Below are 19,955 nucleotides of genomic sequence, written 5' to 3'. Positions count from 1 at the left end.
GTACCCACAACATGATTTACAGAGTCCAGCATTTCTTAATACAATGTGAACTAAATTGCTCCACAGCCCTAAATGCTTCAAGCCTGAAAAATCAGCAAGGTAACAGACATAAATCAGGGCTGCTACCCTGAGTCCTGCTGTTTTATACGTAAGATCAGCCTTGTGCCATCTTAAGTGTCTAGGAATTTGAGGTGGTGTCAAAATTCCCCAGTAAATCCAAAGTCAAGACTTTTGCCTTTCAAATGGTGAACATTTCAGAAGGAAGACAAAGTAGTTCAGACCCAGAGATTAAAAGTGATTTTCTGATTCTCACACTGCATATTAAATCAGGGAAGGTATAGGTGGGAATTCAGTATCACTGCCCTAAGGACACCGCATATCAAGAAATTAAAATAAGGGTATTATGCTTTAATATAGGTATCAAAACCGAAAAGAAGGAAAAGTTAAATAGTTGGCCTCCTAACACTGCACAGTCATTCATTTTTTTAAAAGTATAATGAATTTTGTTAGTCGACTACATAGAAAGCTGATTTCCTAAACCTGCTGAAAATGGACTTTCGGTTTGATGGATGAGAGCTACATTATTGGTATATTTTACAGTGTACACATTTTCATGACAGTCAGTTCTATATGCCTCCCACAACGTCACTTGCCTGTAGATCTCTAGAAGTAATTACACATTAAAATCCCTCATAGAAATGAAGAGGCTAATTTGTATTTAGATTGGAAAGCCAAAGTAATGATTTGTGAATCAGAAAAATATTTTTGTGTGGAAAACTCCATAATAAAACTATCAAGTATTTGTAAAGAAAAAAATTTAGCACAGTTTCTTATAGTAATTTCCTTTGGATATGCATGGATATTTAGACCACTAAAATATTAGTTGTGTGAGGAGCGGCTAAGTGGCAAAAAAATGTTCATTAGTCAGGGGGCAGAGCAATCTAGCATTGTTTCACTGGAAAGAAAGTGCATACACTCTCTTCTCTATTCATACAGAGTATTTTGAATAGTTCTTACTGGATTCTCTGTCTGGCTCTCACAACATGAACTTCAGGACTTCCAGGGAGCCTATGGATCTGTGCCAATGACAACTGTACTTCTTCGGTGTGTTGTACATGGAAATTAGTAAATCCATGTAGAGTATCGTAACTAACATGCAGCCACATCCTTATTAATGTTTTTAGCTTGGTGGGATAACTGGAGGAAGGATCCTCTAAATCTTCCGCAGCTACAGATGACATTACTCTTCACTCCCACCATGGGACAAGAAGGATCATTCTGCAGCCTGGTTTAGCACCACAAAGAGAACTGACCTCTCCTTAGAGTTCAACACATGGGGGAAATTTCCAAAGATTAACATCTAATTCTGGCTGTATTTTCATGTAGTTCTCTATTTTCTTTAGCATAAACTAGATATCTTTGTAAAGGCATTTGTTCTGAACATTTTTCCCATATAACTAATGGCATTTCGACCAGGCTGTGGGGACCTGTTCCAAATGACCTAAGGGCCTAACTCTGTAAATACTAATGCATAGGCTTAATTTAATGCAGAGGAGTAATAGGTGAGATTTCTCATGCACACAGTTTAAAGCATAAGCTTAATTACTTCTAGGACAACGGGCTGCACCAAAAATGGATAAAAAATACACATTGGCTGACTAACTTAAAAAAGCCTCCAAAACCATAAGCCAGGCTTATCTTTTATTTCTTTTCTTGCTGAGAATGACTAGCTGGCCCCTGTAAAGGCCAGAGGTTTTGCTGCTGTGAGCTTACCTCAGGAGCCGGAGCTCTGCAAGGAGAGTGGGATTTTGTTGGGCCTTCTCTGGTGTGGGTTGAGACGCTTGCTCATGTTCAAGTCGCAGCCTCTGGATCTCCTGCAGGATTTCTCTTGGGGAGGAGAATAAGCAGAAGACTGTAAGTCATTAATTTTCCACAAAAGCAGCTCCTTGGACATTGCAAGAGGTGAAAAAGTATGACTGTATTTAGCTTTTAATCGGTGAAGATGTAAGTAAAATGACTTGTTTGCAGCCAATCAAAGAAGCCCTCAGCAATGGGAGAGGGCTCTGGATATTTTCTGAATAAACTCTTAGGATTTCGCCATAAAGGGAAATCATTCTTCAAGCCCCACAAAAAACACAGGTATACATAAAATAGCTCCATGCTTGACAGAACTGCTCCCTTTTAATTCTTCACCATGAAAATTTCCAGCACCTCACGAACTTAGAAAAAAATTGAAGTAATCTTTCTGGACATTATGGAGTATCATCAGAGAAAATATTTAGCCCTTTAAAATACTTTTAATGGAAGCAGAGATGTGAGAGCAGTTGACAATTCACAGAAAAGCAAGTTAACAAGACTTGTTACGACTGGCTTGTGAGCTCTGGAGTGCTGTCAAAAGGCTAATACAAAGCTTCACAGCAGAAGGTTGAAACCTTTGTGAATTTTGTCTCTTCTTCACAATGTGCTGGAAGCAGACGGTCAGGAGGCAGCCTTGAACTATGAAAGGCAAATCGAGACTGGAGCTGGTGGTGCTCATTACACGGTGACAGAAGGCAGTGTAGAGTTTGGAATAGGAAACCATCTGGTCTAGGCTAGCCTCTGTTTTATGGTCCAGCACTAAAAGCAGAGCTCTGCTGCCATACATTTCATGGCATCAGGCAGTCTGGTACCCAGGGCCAGGTTCTCTGCTGTTAACAAACAGGCATCACTCCTTTTTTGGGCCGGCTGGCCTATTTCCCCTGGACACTCTCTCTCAGTCTCACTCTCTCTCAGGTCACATCTGCACCTCCTGTCCCATTTGATCAGCAGCCTAACTTGCTGCTAATCTTCCTGCTAACCTCTTCCAGGCAGCCTGTGTTCTGAAGAGCTTTAATCATCTTTTTTTCTGAATAAAAGCAGGGGAGCATAACATTACAAGCGTGACTGATCCTTTTATCATTTAATGTTATAGTGCTACTGAGAATCCAACTGAAAGTTAATCTGGTTTCGAAACAGGACAGGCATTTTTTTCAAAACTCTTAACAAACAGCAGCTGCAAACAGTAAAGTATCCATGATTATATCATGTCATTGGACAGTACACATCTGAAAACAAGGGGTGGCTATGGATTTCAGAGCCTTTATCCTATTGTATGAACCTTTTTGTGCTCTGTTTTTTTTTTTTTTTTTTGTAGGGGGAAACGTATGTGCCTGTATAAGTACACAGCACAGGTGGTAAATGCTAAGAAACAAACACATATGTAACATATGGCACTGAACAAAACCAGGTACTTAGTGCATCCTTACCGGTTTTTATTTTCAAGCTCTGCAATCAGCTGCCTTTGTTGTTTGTTTGCATCAATGGTGAAGGAGATATCTGATGCCCCTCTCTGCTGACTCGGCTGCTGTTGTAAAACAGAGAAGGCTGCATTGAAAGAGGAATAGCCAGCATGCACCATGAATTTAACACAGATCTGTTCTGTGAAATCTGTTTACAGAAAGTGCAGTACCAAGCTTGCCTACACTAAAAAAAGAACATTCATGTTGGGCTCATACCAGTATGGAACCATTGCTAGTAAAAGCAGAGTAAGTGCTAGAGTAAATAAGACTCAGTGTTTACCATCCTGTCAGTCATTGCTTTTTCACGCAGCTTCCTCTGAACCAATCATAAAAGGCAATGACACTGCTGCAGGCAGTTCCTGTAATGTGGCTCTTGATATTGATGCTACAGACCAGAGGAGCACAATGAAGCAAAAACCAGTGTCTGCCTCCAGAAAGGATGGGATGTGTTTCCAGTGCAGTGATGCTCTCTTGAAAGCACGGTTGTACTTTCAGTTTGAAAGCAGTGCTCTGTTTTCAGTCTGGCTCTATGGCCCATTTGGTCAAGTTTTCCTATCTGCTCTCACGATACTTCAGGAAACCTCTTTCCCTAATCCTTCAGGTACAGCAAAATCTTTTTTTTTCCACCAGTAAAATGATATGAGAATTTGTCTCTCACCAAACTAGGCAGTGCTCACTACATCTTCATTGGACTATGCCCTTTTTGCATGTAAATCAGCAATATTCAATCATTGTTTTCCTTGTTCACACTTCTGTATTTCAGTATTGTAACAATGATAACACAGAGCAGGACATTTAGAAGTTTCACAACTATGAAAGATACCCATTTATTTCTAACTTCAACCTGAAAGAATCAGGTATTTAAAAACAGTCTGCTGAGTTACTGCTGTGATTTGAGGGCTCCTCACCACAAAAAGCCCTGTGAAGTATAACTCTGGAGAGTTATTTTATTTGATGCCAGGCATCTCCTCTGCCAGGAGGTGAACCCTCAAAAAGGATGAAGACATATTTCAATAGCCTAACAAAGGTTAGGACTGTCTGTGGGAATAGGACAGTATGTTTCCCCCGTAACCACATACTATCTTTTCTGCTATGGATACATTTTCCCATTAACACATCAACCACAGGGAAGGAGAACAGTGCATAAAAAACTGATACATGCTGGTGGATGCCATCACTCGTACAGGAGGAAGCAGGATCTTTATCCTGAATACCCACTGTTATCAATATATTTAGTTCCTTAAAATCCAGAATGACTAGCACCAAAGCTTTAAAAATTTCCACTGCCCCTACTGGGCATCACTCTTTTGCTTGGAAAGACTTCTCTTTATAGAAACCTCCCCTTTTCCTTCTGTCTCTTTTGTTCAAAGAGCAAAGATGGATGGCAATGAAAAATTCAGTATTTTCCTTCAAGTCAGCTCTGTTTATACTGTTTTCCCCTACATCAAGGACACATGTTATATGGAACTGATGTCAACTGATTCTTAACCAGAGACATTATTACTGGAAAATCATGTTCCCATAAAGAATTACTGTCTTTCAGAAATAAGACTGTCATGTACAGGTTGCCTTAAATTTGAAACACTGCGTCACATGTCTGGAAAGGATTGATTTGGGTGGGACTGGCAGAACAAGGGCACCCCACTCCTCCCAGGCAGCTGCAGGTAGTGTGAAATCTCCGTGACAGCATCTGCACGGGGCAGCAGAACTGTCTTCATGTGGTCTGAATGTGACTCAGTGTCTTTACACGATGTGTGGTGCCCAATTTCACCCTTTCAATTGACCCCACAGTGTGAAAATCTCAGTGTGAAAATGTTTCTGGGCGCTCCAGACGTGTTGCTTTTCACTTAACCATCATTCAAGGACCCTTGTTCTACCAAATGGTCTGAGATTGAAAAAAAGTAGCTAGGCTGACCTTTTATGAACCATTTAAGATTTTATATACTTTGATAGGGTTCCTGCTTCATTCTCTCTTGTTTCTGAATGCAGTTAGTAAGGTTTTAGCCTGTCATCACCTTCTATCTTTGGACACAGAGAGTAGAATAATCATTGCTCTGAAATGGAAATGGGAGCCAGGGCTAATGCAGGGGGTCATTACAGTCATCCTGCTGAAGAACATTCTTTAATATCCTTAGTACTTAAGGCCCTAGTGGCTGTGATATTTGAGCCAGAGAGTAAAATGGATTCACCACCCCATTTTTCCAATGCAGTAAATCATTAACCTTTAACCAAAGCTAGTCCAGACAATATTTTATAGTCTTTCCTAAGTTCAAGATGTCAGACTCCCTTTGATGCAATTATTTAAATGACCCTGCATTAGTATACAGATTATATGCATTAGTATGTGGATTCTTTGGATTCAATGGGCTGCATAAAAGTGTTATTATTAAAGCATAACAGCCTCTGATGAAAAGAATGGGGAAAAATAATCCATTAATCATTAGACTGTCAGATGTAATTTCCCTGATCTTGCCAAGCCCCCGGAACACAACAGAAGGAAAGTACCTTCCTTTAATCAAAACACTTACTGATGAAGAAGTTTCTGCTGCCAGCCTTGCTGCGTACCTGGCGATCAGCTTGTGTTCTTCATCCAGCCGACTTGCACTGTCAAGGACGCTGCTCAGGGGGAGGGGGAAACGGGAAGACAGGTTTATACACAGCAAAAACCCCCTGTGCCTCAGCCAGCCACCACCTCACACCCCCACAGGTCAGAACAAAGGAGCAAACCGTCACCAAAGTAGGAACAGCTGATGTTAATTTGAGCAAAGGGGAGAGAATTTCCCTGGAGAGAGCAGCTCTAAGGGGCTGGGCAGCACTTTCCCTTAGGGAGAAAACAGCAGTGCTCTGCAACCCACAGTAAAGGTTTACAGGATGCAGCTTGCAGACTAGTCTGCACAAAAAGGGTCAGGAAGTGGTTAGGACCATCAGTCCACATTTATTTGATAACTCAGCTTTGTCATATCACCTGGAAGACTACTTTTGGGTCAGTGGATTAACAGGAGCCTCAGTGTTTTTTGAGAAAAACTTTAGAAGCTTTGTCATATTTGCACCAGAAAACAGTGTTTAGGACAGTTTTGCAGGTCACTTACCAAGGTCTCATGGATCACTGACCTAGGAATTTATAATCAGGCTTTCTCTTTTATCCGTGGTTTCTGGCTATCTGGGAGCAAGACTTCACAGTGTCACGTGACTGTGATCAACAAGTGTAAAAACTAAACAGCAAATATGCTGGGTTCCTCTAAAATATTGCAACTCATTATCTTTTCTCTCCCAAGAACATAAAATGCAAATATTTCTCACAGGTTAATGCTTTTCCAACTGTCCTTATTTTAAAATGAAGCTATTATTTAGTCAGACGAGCAGGAAAAAGGTAATATAGTGAGAACCTTCACTATTTCTAAACGTTTAGAAGTTTGCAGACAACCAATAAAACTAATTAATAAAACCAGAAATCTGAAAAGGACTTAGTTGACCCCGCATAGTCCTGGGCTTTAGACTCCTATACTGCATTACTTTTAGTATACGTAAGAGAGAAAAAATGAAGTCCCTAAGAAGAGGTGAGAGGAATGTGGAACTGCCACATGGAATACAAAGCTGCCTGTGGACTCTCCCAGACAGAGGCAAGTCTGGCCTCTTTTCTTGTCCTTTGGCTACTCTATAATGGTTTTTGGCTGAAGGGAAACAGGAATAAACCTCCCAGCCCAGGGGCTCTTCTGGGCATGTAACTGTGCTGGCAAATGAGCTTCAAAAGAGTCTGGGCATGGGATTTTATTCTGATTTTTTCCCCAGAAGTTGTACCTTGAACTTGAAAAGCCTTCCAGAGGAAAATCACACTTGTACCAAAAGCTCTGCTTTTGAAGAACTGATATATTTAAAAGGAATATTTCTCTAAAACTTCTCAGTGAGTTCATATCCCTGTGTCCTTCAGGGAACTACAGTGCACATATGTTGTTTGGCCTGATTCAATCCACTGGGATTTTAAACTTATGTTTGAAAGATGAGCGGTGGTTGATATTCACTGATCATGAAATGAAAGCTGGGTGTCATGTGGATTTGCTACAGCTTAGTGATGCAAGAGAAAAGACACAAACATCATCTTTTTCTCATTCTGATAATAACCTGTGAGACCACAAACATGAAGTTTAGAAAAACAGTAAAGCTCTGAAAAGTGAGACACAGAGAGGTTCTGTGTAAATAAAACTCGTGCTGCAGACTGCATGTAAGACTTCTGGTGGTAGATGATCACTGACTTTCTGGTTTTGGTTATGTTTATTTTGTTACATACACAGCCTAATTTTATGCTTACTGAGATTCTGGTGGGGTAACTGATATACCTTTGGGAAAGACCAAAGCTAAAGGCATTTTTCTAAATTTATACAGTTCTGCTTCATACATACTCATGCTTACTGTACTAATATGTCATCCAGAGAAAGAAAGGGGTGAGCAACTCTTGCAGACACATAAAATTATGTAAACTAGGTAATAAGGGTTACTTTTATGACAGTTTAATTAATTTTTAATTTTACCATAATGACCAAAACATTGCATCCTAACAGATGGTTGTGAAAACAGCAAGCATTCAGCATCAATTCTCCTTTTTATGGCAATGTACAGCCATATCCATGTTGAAAAAATTGGAATATGGTTCCACTTGTTGGCATAACCCAATCTGCACCAGAGTTCTGAGATGTGAGCTAACACCTAAGCCAACTGCTTTACTGAATGAACCAAGCCACTGCAGCTTTATGAGTCTTGTATTTAATACCTTTTATATATTTTTACGTGTGGGAGGATGTAATAAAGTAGATGTAGCAATGCGTCAAATTCAGTCTATGAGTGCTGCAAATCACTAACCCCAAAGCCTTGAAAATTAAATTTCAATGTCTGAGATAAGTGGACTTCTGAAATATACCTATTCCATGTGACCATTAAGCACAGAAGTTTGCACAGCAGCATTAGCCTCGACTGCCAAGAATTTTATGTCTCAGAGTTCTCAGATTTACCATAATTCAGTTCAGTTTTACTTCACCAACTTCACAGAAAACCATACAGTGATACAGTAAGACAATCGTACACAAAAAGGTTCAAAATATTATGAATGTGTGTGCAGAATTTGGGACCCCGGGGAATGATTCAGGCATCCTTTTGAGAGAAACTGGACATTTTGCATACAAATATCCTACTGTTGTTCCTTCTTTGCGAAAAATCAGTGCTTCTCCATTAGTGACCATTTCTTTAAAGACCTTATAAATATTAGCAATAATTGCTCTGGCACCCATCACCATTCAGATGTAGAGTGAATATCCAATATTAGCACCTGCACATTAGGACTTCTGTGGTCTAAGGTAGCTCCATGTAAAAAACGGATCTCAAAACTGCAGTCAAAGGATGAAAAACATGATAACCTATGAGCAAAGGAGTGACTCTGGAGGATCTTTGCTATTTCTCAGGCTTCAGATGTGTCAGACCAGCCTGTTCTGCAGTAGCCACCTGGCAATAGCTGATGTGGATGTTCCCTGCTGGTTTTACAACACTGCTGGTTAGAAAAGTCTCTGGTGAAATTTTTGCAAGACAAGTATCAGCACAGTCTTCATGACATGCTCTTATTCTACAAACCCTTCCTTAATAAATAATTTGCTATAGAAAATACGGACAAATTAAAGGGTTGGTTTCTAAGCCTTAGGGCTGTAAAAAAAAAAAAAAAAGGCCTAACAGCAACACACCAAATGTTCTCTGAGGTCTGTTTAACTGCCACACTTTGAAAACTGGCTTGGTTTTACAACACTTGAAACCAAGACAAATCATCTGAGTCCTCTACTACTGTTAATCTGCCATTTGCTTTAGAATCACCGAGATTTCACCACCAAAATATTATAACACTCAGCTATGTGGGAATAATCACAAAAATGAACTCTGTTCAAGGGAGCTAAATGTCTACACATTTCCTCTGTAGCAACTGGTCTCTGAATGCTTTTTGTTTTTCAAAATAAGATTAAACCAGCCTACCAACCTAGAGTTGTGCACACCCCCCAATAAACATTTTTAAACATGCCCTAGAATAGCATGGCACTTTTTTAATAGAAATAGGATTCACATAGTACTATGCAGTATAACATAAAATCCCCAGGAAACAGCTCTCTATGAGCCTCTTTCTTTTAATTTATCTTATTTTTTTCTATACCTGAAAAGAAAAAGACCGAAATATATGGAATTATTATTCAAAGCTAGGCAAAGTCTCTGTCTTACAAAAATGGAAACTATTTGCAGTTAAAAATTCTTTTTAAGAATCAGACACTAAAGATAAACTAAAGTAAGTGTCAAATATTGGTTTTGAATAATAAAAAAGACTTTGCAATTAAACTATTAAAAACATCTGGCTAAGGGCTAATTTTTCTACCCATATAGTTACTATAAATAATGAATTAATTCTTCCTCTTGTTTATTAATTTGTTCCGGAGCACTGACTTCTAAAAAACCCTCAAGTAGCTTATTAGCCTGTGGTAGAAGAAAAGGAGAACTTGTACTTTTACTTGCAGTATCAAATAACTGGAGATGAAAAATAAACAGTGAAAATTAATTAAATGAATTAAAAATATCCTATAAAGCCCAAAATATAAATAGTAGCTGCACTTAAAACAAAAAAAAAGTTATACTGGGTTATATTAGACTGATGATGAGCTATAAATTAGCCTCAGTATCTAAAAAACTCCATATCTTGTTTTGTTTTTAAATGTTACTATGCAACTCTTCAGATAATTTTATGTATTATGCTCACGAAGTATCTCTGAAGGTTTTTCTTGCAGATAAAGGTCCAGCTACAATCATTTCTCTTTTCAGCTTTGGCTGCCAGAAGCATTTGAATTATCTGATGTCTGGGTAGGTACAGGTAGCATTTTGCAGGCAGATTGAACAGCAGAGCTGGCCAGCTGCAGTCTCCCCTAAATCAGAAGTTACCTCCTTTTGGTTAACTGCGTCCTTTACTCAGGTTACCAAATCTCCTTAAGATGCAGGGTGAAAGAACTTGAACTCAGCACCATCCTGACACAAGTGTGTGGGTTTTGAGTAAAGTGCATCCAGCCACTTTGGGGCATGGGCAGGAGGAGGTCAGCTTTGCCTGAAGATGCCACTCCAGACTTTGAGATGCAGCAGCTGAGCTTCCTGCAGAGGTCTCACCTACTCCTCTGGAAACTGGCTTCACACAGGAGCTCTAAGATGGCAAGATTTTGTTCTTGTTTTTACCAAAATGTAACCATTCTATTTCTCTACTAGCAGTGTAGTCCAACAAAGCACAAAATGGCAATGCAGTATGGTCTGATGCTTGACTAAGACTACTGTCCCTCTAGGTTATGTTTCTGTCAAAATCTAATTATACAAATAACTGAGATTGTTTCTCATGAGATTGTTTCTCATTGAGGATGCTGTGACTGCAGTGATTTAATGTCAGTAATCAGATGTTATGTACCATGCTTTGCATCAGTTGTTTAAACAATTAAGGTTGTTGTCAGTCACTCCCCCATCCATTTCTCAAAACCAAATAAATGTTGAATATCATGGCATATGATTTGTGTATGTATATTTGGAAACAAAGGTGCTATGACTTGATGAGGTTGGCTCAAAGCCTTGAGGGAACAGGTTGGAATATAAAGAATAAAATCTGGAGGATGAAAACAGTACAGATGAGAAGAGGCACCCACAAAGAGGTCTCAGGAGGAACTGGTAGCCCTCACTGAAGCTAAATGAATCCTAAAATGCTATGCCTGGCAAACCAGCCTAGCACCACCATGTCCATTCTTCACTCCCCTCCTGAACAATTCTATCAAGTGAGTCACTCATGGTAGCCACGGCCACATTTCCTTCTCCCTGTCACACCAGACTGAGTGGCAGCATATTCCTATCCTCAGTCAGGGGTGGGCAATGCCTGGTCACACACATGCCCCCAAGAACCAGCTTTCACAGCCACATGTCAATATTCCCCAATAAGCCTGATTTCTGGAAGTGCTTCTTCAGGAATGAAATTACCCTTGAAAATATTTTTGTTTAGGATAAATGGTTTTAATTTTCCTGACTAAAACCTAGCTTGCCTTTTCAACCCTCCACCACTGTCACATTCCAGTGGGCTACAGAGTAGAGAAGCAGATCCAGGACAATGGAGGCAGACTTTTTTATCTACTGGGCATGACAAATTACTCCCATTTTCAACAGGAGCTACATTCAGAAGTGAATTTTTTAAGAATGCAGAGAACCATTGCATTCACTCTCCTAAATGAAGTTGCTTATTGCCTCCTACATACTGGAGTAAATGGAGACTTTCTTCTAACCCAGGAAATACTCTGCAGTGGCAGCACAGCAAACTGAAGGGTTTGCTACGAGCAAAATAAACCTCCTGATCATAGTTTTGGTAGAAACATTGTACAGTTTTCTGCTCAGTACCACATTTTCTACGGCCATACACTGTTCACCACTTTGCTGGTACAGGGCTGCAAAGTCTATGGAATTCTGCTGCACTTGGAGAGCTGAGGCAGCGTTTCCCTTCCCTGGTGTGGTGGGCTGCAATGCCAGCATCTCAAGTGCCAGGACAGCCGATGGGTTCAGGAGACAAAGCTCTAACAATTAATTATGTTAAAGACACCCATTTAAAACCCCTGAATCTAAATGAAAGAAGGGAAAATTTGTATACAAGGTTCAAACAATGCAGAAATCAGGCAGATTTAAAAGCAATGCCTGACATATGTAAAAATCAAAATTAATTTCTCTCACTAGGTTAGTAAGAAAATTATTATAATGATTTAATTATTTATGTACTATTACAGTTTCTAACTTTCAAGGAAGGTGAAGCTACAAATTATATATGATCTCAAAAATTATTACCTTGAAAACATGGGCTTGTTCAATCATTGTTGTGTGAAGACTTCTGTACTACCACCAAGTCCTGCACTGCCTAGAGCTCAGTATCCCAAACAATTTGCATAGCCATTCTTAACTAAGCAATTATTTGCAATACTTGGCAATACCTTGCAAGCCTCAGTGGAGAGAATAGCAGCCAGTGCCACAATCCACCAACCTTGGGAGGACATAGCCCATATTCAAACACATTCACTTCAGGTTAGTGCTTATGAAGAGCTGCTCCAGCTCATCAGGAAGGAAGGGAACAGTGAGAGCATTTGGCTGAGCAAGGTCCCTTTGCTGGGTCCCCGACAGGTGCCAAACCTGCACTAACCGTGCGGGGCTGCTCTGTAGCATGTTGACATAGACCCCGATGAGCACGTGTTCATCAGCCAGCCTGTCTGCAACATCCAGGCTGTACTGTAACCTGGAACAGGGGGAGGGTGTGAGCCAGACAGACACACAGACAAACAGAGAGAGCAGGAGCAAGTAAGATTGTGAAATGGGAATCTAGGAATGAATACTTCGGTGTTCTTCAAAAAAAAATCTAAACGAAACAACATGCCAAGTGCAGAAATTATTTTGTTATTATTGTAATTTATATCTTTAGTATTTAGATTTAGGATGGTAGCATCCCACTATCCCACTTGATGACAGAGCCAGCCTCAGAAATCAGTGAGATGCCAGATCAGGCCAGGGACTGAAGCTCTGGAGCTGCACAGTAGCATTTATTACAAAATACAGCAAATTGTGAGGTCAACATTATTTGGTTTAATGTACTATGTATTGCACACAAACATTAATATAGTTATGTAACATACATGATTGACACACTGAATTCACAAGCTGGATTTGCTTGGAAGTGTCTGATCAAGACCTTATGCATCCAGGTGTACATACATATATTTAAACATGCCTTACTTAGCTCACTGGGTTAATTGCTTATCACATTTTCTCAGGGAAAAGGTATATAGAATACATTAAAAATGGGAGGAATAGAGGAAAATGCTTTGGTTTAGCTGTGTTAGTGCAAGTTAAGAACATACTCTCTCTTTAACTTACCCTTTGCCTTTCAAGAAAGCTGGAGCAGCCCTAGCCAGCAGTTTGCTCTGCTCTACTTCAGTATTCTTGGAAGGAGAGCTAGTTAATAAGACAGGAAAACTAAGAATAGGGTAAACACTGATGTCTGAGATTCATTATAGAACAGAGGTTGGAGAAGCTCATTTGAGTGCCCTGAACTGAATAAAAAAAATAGAAGCTTTAAAGGAATTCTAGAAAACATCAGGAAATGCAAAATCAGGAATGATGAGTTTCCCCTCTTGTTCTCCAAAAGCAAACTATTAAAGCCTCCACTACAGAATTGACAAACAAAATGTGCTTCTCTCACAAATGGAGAGATGAAGGCCTGTGTATTTTCCAGATGGAGTCTGAGATAAACATGGTCTCAAATGCTGCTTTTGAGCTGGGAAAGCTTTACCATAACAGCTAAATTGCTTTTCTCCACATTAACTGTAAGATGGTTTCAATAATCTACGGAAAGGCATTTATTTGGATGCAGTGATGGGATACAGCAGTTTAATTTTCAGAAGTACTGTTGTTCTGTTGATTTAAAATAACATATAGTTCACCAAACACACTTTTTTCCTAATTACAGTATTTAATGGATTGCAGTAACTGCCTCTTTCCCAACACTTAAATATCCACGCTAACAAGCTACCACTGGCTAAAAATGAGAAACATTGAAAATGTTCTTTTATTTTTTTCATGCTGCAGCATTTCTTTGTTTTTAAGAAACAACAAAGCAAAACAAAATTACATTTTACTTTCCTCTTTTTAAAAATGAATCACCTTTTTTTTTTTGTTTGGCACCTCATGGGTGCAAAAGCATGGATGGACTTGTGCATCCAGCGGTGTATGGATCTGTGTGTGTGTGTGTAGGCAGGCAATGTTGCACAAATGTGGTGCCTGGTAATCTTCAAAACCTTCACTATTGGGACAAAGAAGGAATTCAATGAAGTGAGCTTTGTGCAATTCCTCTCCTTTTGGGAGGGCAAGGTTGGCAGTAGGGTTCTGAAGAGGATAGGACCAAAGGCTGCCCTGACAACTCAAGCCTATTGATTTATAATTAATTTTTAAGATAGCTGAATAAAATGCTGTACTGCACAGCAAGAAAAAATGATTGTTTCACATTTCTCTGCCCACCAGCATGCTACTTATGTGTATTGCACTTCCACTGGGGCAAAATCCATGCAGATAAATATGTGTCATGCCACCTAGAAGGATGCATTTTCCACACGTTTTCTTCCCCGTTACAGAAGGAAAATGCATTCACGGGGTACAGGGTGTGCCACTTCAGCCAAAAATGCACCTTTCACTTCTAAAAGTACAGATAAATACGTTGCCACAGCGGGAGACTGAAGGCCACAGGGCAGATTTTGCGCCTTGCTTGCTAACAGTGTGCCCTCCACCAACCACAAATTCCCCTCTCCTATGCTCCAGAGGCCACACAGTTAGTGTGGAGAGATAAGCAAGCAAGGATAACTCCCTGAGCAACTGATACCATGGCCCTTTCCTTTTTAGTTGATTAAGCAAACTTTAATCTTCCAACTTTTTCTCTTGAGTAACATTTTCTCTGTTTTTCTGATGTTTGGGTGTCTTCTCTGGACTCCAGATATGCTGGTTAGCATATCTACCCCCGTGCTGCTGCCCTAAACTGCAAGCAAACCTCTAGGCAGATGTCTCCTCCTCTGGGGAATGAGTTTTAATGACTTTCCACATGATGTTCCAGGGTCAAATGCAATCTAACAATTGTATTGCTGACTTCAATTAGTTTGTGGTTCACTGCAACTGCTAGGTCCTCTTTTAAAATATTTCTATCCATCCAATTATGCTCCCATCTTTTATTTGACTATTTGCTTCCTTGCTACAGCACTTTTCACTTAGAATTACTGAATTTCCTGTAATTGATTTCAGATTATTTAGACATCAATTACTATCTTTGCTACTGAGCTACTTTTCTTTTATTTAGAAACTGCTCTCCAAGCACTCCTTTCCACAACTATTTCAACCTTTGTACCACCTGCAAATTGGATGTATTCACTCTATTGCTTCCATTAAGTCACTATGAGAAATAGTGCACTGTCTAATTTAGGACAGCTTTCAAGAATCCCAGCAGATGTCCTTCTCCTAAAGCGACAGCAAACTTCTGAAATGTCATTGTTCATTTTCAATGCTGCTCTTTTACTAATTCCCCTATGTCTGTATTTCCTTTGGGTACTTCTGTGTCATCTGGGACTATGTTTAAAGTCCTTTTAAGGTCAACCTGTATTGTATGTGCTGCTTCTTTTTTTACCCACTGGATCAGTCAACCTGTCAATGAAATAAATTAGTTTGGCTGATATAATTTGTTCTTGACAAATCTATGGTGGTTATATCTTGTTTATTATCCTCCAGATGCTTACTAACTCTTTTATAATTTCAGTATCTTTGGATACCAAGGTTAGGCTGCCTCTTTTATAATCCCTTTCACCTTTGTCCCTGATTCCACTTTCAACCCTCCTTCATTTGGAAGAGCTGACATTTGTCCTTGTTTTTCCATATCTTCCAACATCCTCTGCATATTCCCCAAAACACAACTAATACTTCAGAGATCACTCTGGCCACAGAGAATTTCCAACTGGAACAGATATTTTAAAGATATATTCCTGCTAAAATGGAACATCTTGTAAGATCCTAGGTAATGCTTCTCCATCCAAATTTAGAGACAAACCTTCCAGCTGTGAGCAGATGTCTATAAAGACATAGACCTAATAATATTGATGTAAATGTTATGCCCTCATTAGTATCTACCTGGCTACTAAACAATCAAACATATAAACCTTTCCTTTAGCCAGGCAGAATATTGCTGATATTCAGCTGAAATAAGGCTTCTCATCTTGTTCTGAAAAAAACATGCCAAGACAGCAAGCAGTTAAAGTCTACCATGCTCCTTAGAGACAGGAACATGGAGAACAGCTGCAACCAGTATGTTTTGCTCCAAGTTAGTTGTTGACTAGAAATGTGGCCTAATCTTTTGTTATGCCCAGGTAGAATATCAATTCCTTTTATGTGGAGTTAAAAAAGGCACCAGCCATTGTGACTCAGCATTAAATAAGATGCAATTTCTCCTTGGCTATGGGTATCTGATATCACAACGCATTCTTTCTGTCTGTCACACAATTGCCAAGTCATTCCAAGTTCACCAGAATGCGTTGCATTACACCATTTATTCCAGTTTATTACCCCTTTAGAAGAACTAAATGCATTAGCTGTGAAGGAGGGGCTAAGAAAAATGCAAGAAAAAACATTCTGTTTCATCTTATCCTACCTAAGCATAGTAATTCAATAGCTGACAGAAAACATTTATAAAGAAAGAGCAGGACATTGTACCCATTAATATGGCAGCAATATACTTTAAGTCAGCATGACAGGCTGTAGCAGGGGAACAAAATTATTCAAATAAGGAAAAAACCATTAATTCAGTGTACCAAGATATTTCTCTTGACCAGACAGAAGTTTCTATAATACTAATTTTCCTTGTTTTGATGTAACATATCCAAATCATTGGGTTTGTAAGGCCATTCCCTATTCTGCAGTAATCTTCCCTTGTTCTGCTGCCCTCTAGGACTTTGGAAATTGCAAAAACAATTGAGAGAAACCCCCTGAATATTAGCTACAGCAAAAGAATTACAGGCCTTGTGGTTTTAATCATGTTAGCTGTCAACAGCAAATGACCATGATTTGGTATTTGGGAGAAGATCACAGACTTTTTTGTTTCTTCTTTTCTAACACAAGTGCTTTAAAGATGTTCTTGAGCTGTAGAGAGCATATTGTTGATACCAATTTCCACACTGCATACATTAAGAAGAAAGGTGCTTGTAATTGCTGAGCCAACCTCCTCATTAAAGCTCTCTTATGGACCTGCTGGCTCAAACTAAGCAAACAAGCACAGAAATTTTAAGTGGACTTTAATTCTAAAGCAGTTTGAAGAAATTATAAAGCATCTTTGGGAAAGCCTGAACCCAGCTTCCTTTGAGCTTTGGAGTAATTGTATACCCACCTGAAATCAGTGCTTCAGATGCAATTAAAGTGTAAATAGTATATAATGTTCCATCTCCTTTCAGATGCTCCCTGCAATTTGTCACTGCATTTACCAGTTATCGAAGATCTTTCCTCTAACAAGATTCTCCATCCTCCCAGTTAGTTTCCAATTTTCACCCCTGTATCCAGAAATATAGTAGTGTCCTGAACTTAAGAGATGTGATCCCTTTCCAGCAGCAGAATGAGCTGGTGTGCTGAATTTAGCATTTGCTGCCACAGGGAGGAACTGGTTAGAATGGCTGTGTTCTTATGTGAACACAAGTGGCTGAAATAAATACCATGGGAATGCTATGAATGACTTTCTCTGCCAATTCTCCTTTGAATAAATATTCAAATTACATAAAAACATCACTTAAAGCTATCTAAAACCTCTGGACTAGACTGCAACACAAATTAAAGTAACCACAAGTTATCTGCAGTGAAAACACAGCCAGCAGAGCTTTTAGTGTTGATTACATCCAGCTAGAAATTTTAGTCTGAGTTTGTACTCTTCTTGTTATAATATGAATCATGGAGTATTTAATATAAAACCAGCACAATTGCAAACAGAGCCATCAAAGTCTGTTTCTCTTATGTTCAAGAGGGTGAACTTCCACTAATGGGGCCTGATTTTCCCAGGGCAATAGTAACAGTAAAACTAAAAGAATGAATGAAGCTACAGTTATTAGTCTAACCCAGACTGAAGACCTTGGCATTTAGCAGAAAAGTACCTTCATATCGATAATTCTTACCGAGTTATAGTTAATGCTCATGGATTAACAAGAAAAAAAAGGAAATTTCCACATAATTCCACATAAAAAAGGTGGGGAAACTGTTCTTATGTAATTGTGTATTTCTGTTATGCAGAGTGAAACAGGATCTTCCTTTAGGTCACTGAGATGTGAGGGAATGCTGGAAAAAGGGTTCAGTAACGAGAGGCAGGGTCCAAATCCAGTGCTCACTGTGTGAATGGGAAGTTTTCATTAGCTTCAGGAGGACTTAGATCCGCCTTTCCTGTGGTCATTTTGAAAAGCAAAGCTGAGGGGTCTGGGGAGGGTTATTGGCAAGCAGTGCTTAGGGCAGAACAGCAGCCACCCACAGCGAGAGCTGAGGCAGAGGAGGCTGGCTGTGAGACCTGAAATCATTTCCAGGCTTTTGTGCAAGCCTCTTTCATTCCTTGGTTGAGAACACAACAGGCAAGTCATACACTGATGATGGAACCATAAAGGTGTACATTACAAAAGCAGTGTTTCCAACTTCCACTGGACATATTAATATTAATCCTATGTGAAAGGGAAAAAAGGAGAGTTGTGCTGCGCAGAAGCAAGAGAAGTTGGCAAAGCCCACAGCCAGCAGGAAATCTATTCAAAAGACTAATTAGAGCCACAGAAACCCTCTAGCCCATCAGAGCCTTCCTTAAAGAATTTTTTGAGTAGTTTAGCAGAATTGCTAATGATTTAGTGCATGAGCTACAGAACTACTGCGATTAGTAGGTTAGTGCTCTCATACTGACCGTGAATTGTTGTGAAGCTGATTTACATACAGCTTTATAAGAGAATGCTCATCAGCCACAGGACTGGCTGCATTTATACCCCCAAGTAACCTGAATGATTCAAACAATGAAACCTTGTTAAAACCTCAAAAAGAATATACAGAGAGCAGAGTGTTCAGAGAGGGTTTGTAACAACAAATCAAATTTATTTAGAAAGAGTATTGACTTGGCTGTTTGTAGGGTGCTTTTTCTTTCCAACAAAAAGATGCAAACTAAATTTGTAAAAGCTGAAAATAAAAATACTGAGAATAAGCTGTCCAACTCCTAAAATCCTGCTATGTCAATGAAACAAAAGTGACAAAACTTCTAATATACAATCAATGTAATTACTTTACATATCAGGGTACAGTTAATTTTAAAAAAGCCAGAATGACTGCTGCATCATGGAAACTTTTAACTGTACAGGGATGTCACACTAGCCACTTATAAGGAAGTCTGGGTATCTATGCTTGAGAGGGGTAGTACTATCACCTGCCTTCAGGGATTCTCATAAAGGAGTGTTTCCTAGGAAAAAAAAAAGAATTCTAACAGCTCAGGAAGCATGTACATTTAAACCTGATAGTTAAAGACAGTCAATTACTAAAAGAAAAAAAAAAAGTAAAATAATCAGGTATGTTTTACAGGCAGAGAAAGACAAGCAGCACAGTAGACAGTGCTGTGAGTGTTACTGCAGGTCCCTGGCCTGAGGAGCAGTGTACTTTTGTTGATTGAGCACAGGGACGTCTTGGGAATAAGCAGAAGCATCAGCAACACTCCCAAAGAGTGCTGCTCTTAGCGACCTCTCCTGGAGAGGCTACAAATACATTTCCCTGCCTTGCACATAAACCCCCATATATTCCAGATTCATACAGAAATGAATCTGCATTTGCAGTCTCTGTATAGGCAGCAGATCTGGCCTTGGGGGCTGCTTTGGGACTGGCTTTCAAAAATCATCTCAGTCACACCCACTCGCACTGAGACAACACAGAATTTACAGTTTATAGCTTGCAGTAACAAAATTCATAAATCAAAGAAGTAGTAAACCATCTACACTCTGACTCTGCAGTGTACACTGCAGGTTTGGTTTCAGTTTTTGTGTTTAAATA

General features: G+C 39.5%; 1 protein-coding gene across 36 annotated transcripts in view; it reads right to left on the bottom strand.

Moving 5' to 3' along the window:
• The window catches only part of DTNA (dystrobrevin alpha), a 225,486-nt gene that overhangs the window by 25,072 nt on the left and 180,459 nt on the right, over window positions 1-19,955 (bottom strand). For 14 of the 36 annotated variants that reach the window (XM_038127890.1, XM_038127887.1, XM_038127889.1 and 11 more), the window contains 6 exons: window positions 18,832-18,921; window positions 13,263-13,340; window positions 12,535-12,627; window positions 5,846-5,933; window positions 3,285-3,382; window positions 1,774-1,887 (listed from right to left, as the gene is read on the bottom strand). In XM_038127890.1, the coding sequence (XP_037983818.1) occupies window positions 1,774-1,887; window positions 3,285-3,382; window positions 5,846-5,933; window positions 12,535-12,627; window positions 13,263-13,340; window positions 18,832-18,921 (561 nt within the window). The remainder of the gene's footprint in view (window positions 1-1,773; window positions 1,888-3,284; window positions 3,383-5,845; window positions 5,934-12,534; window positions 12,628-13,262; window positions 13,341-18,831; window positions 18,922-19,955) is intronic. The other 22 variants (XM_038127907.1, XM_038127909.1, XM_038127911.1 and 19 more) reach the window with 9 other exon arrangements.

This window comes from Motacilla alba, chromosome 2, assembly GCF_015832195.1.
Source record: "Motacilla alba alba isolate MOTALB_02 chromosome 2, Motacilla_alba_V1.0_pri, whole genome shotgun sequence".
Classification (NCBI taxonomy): domain Eukaryota; kingdom Metazoa; phylum Chordata; class Aves; order Passeriformes; family Motacillidae; genus Motacilla; species Motacilla alba.
Note: the sequence above shows the minus strand (reverse complement) of the source record. Positions and strands in the feature narration are given on the sequence as shown.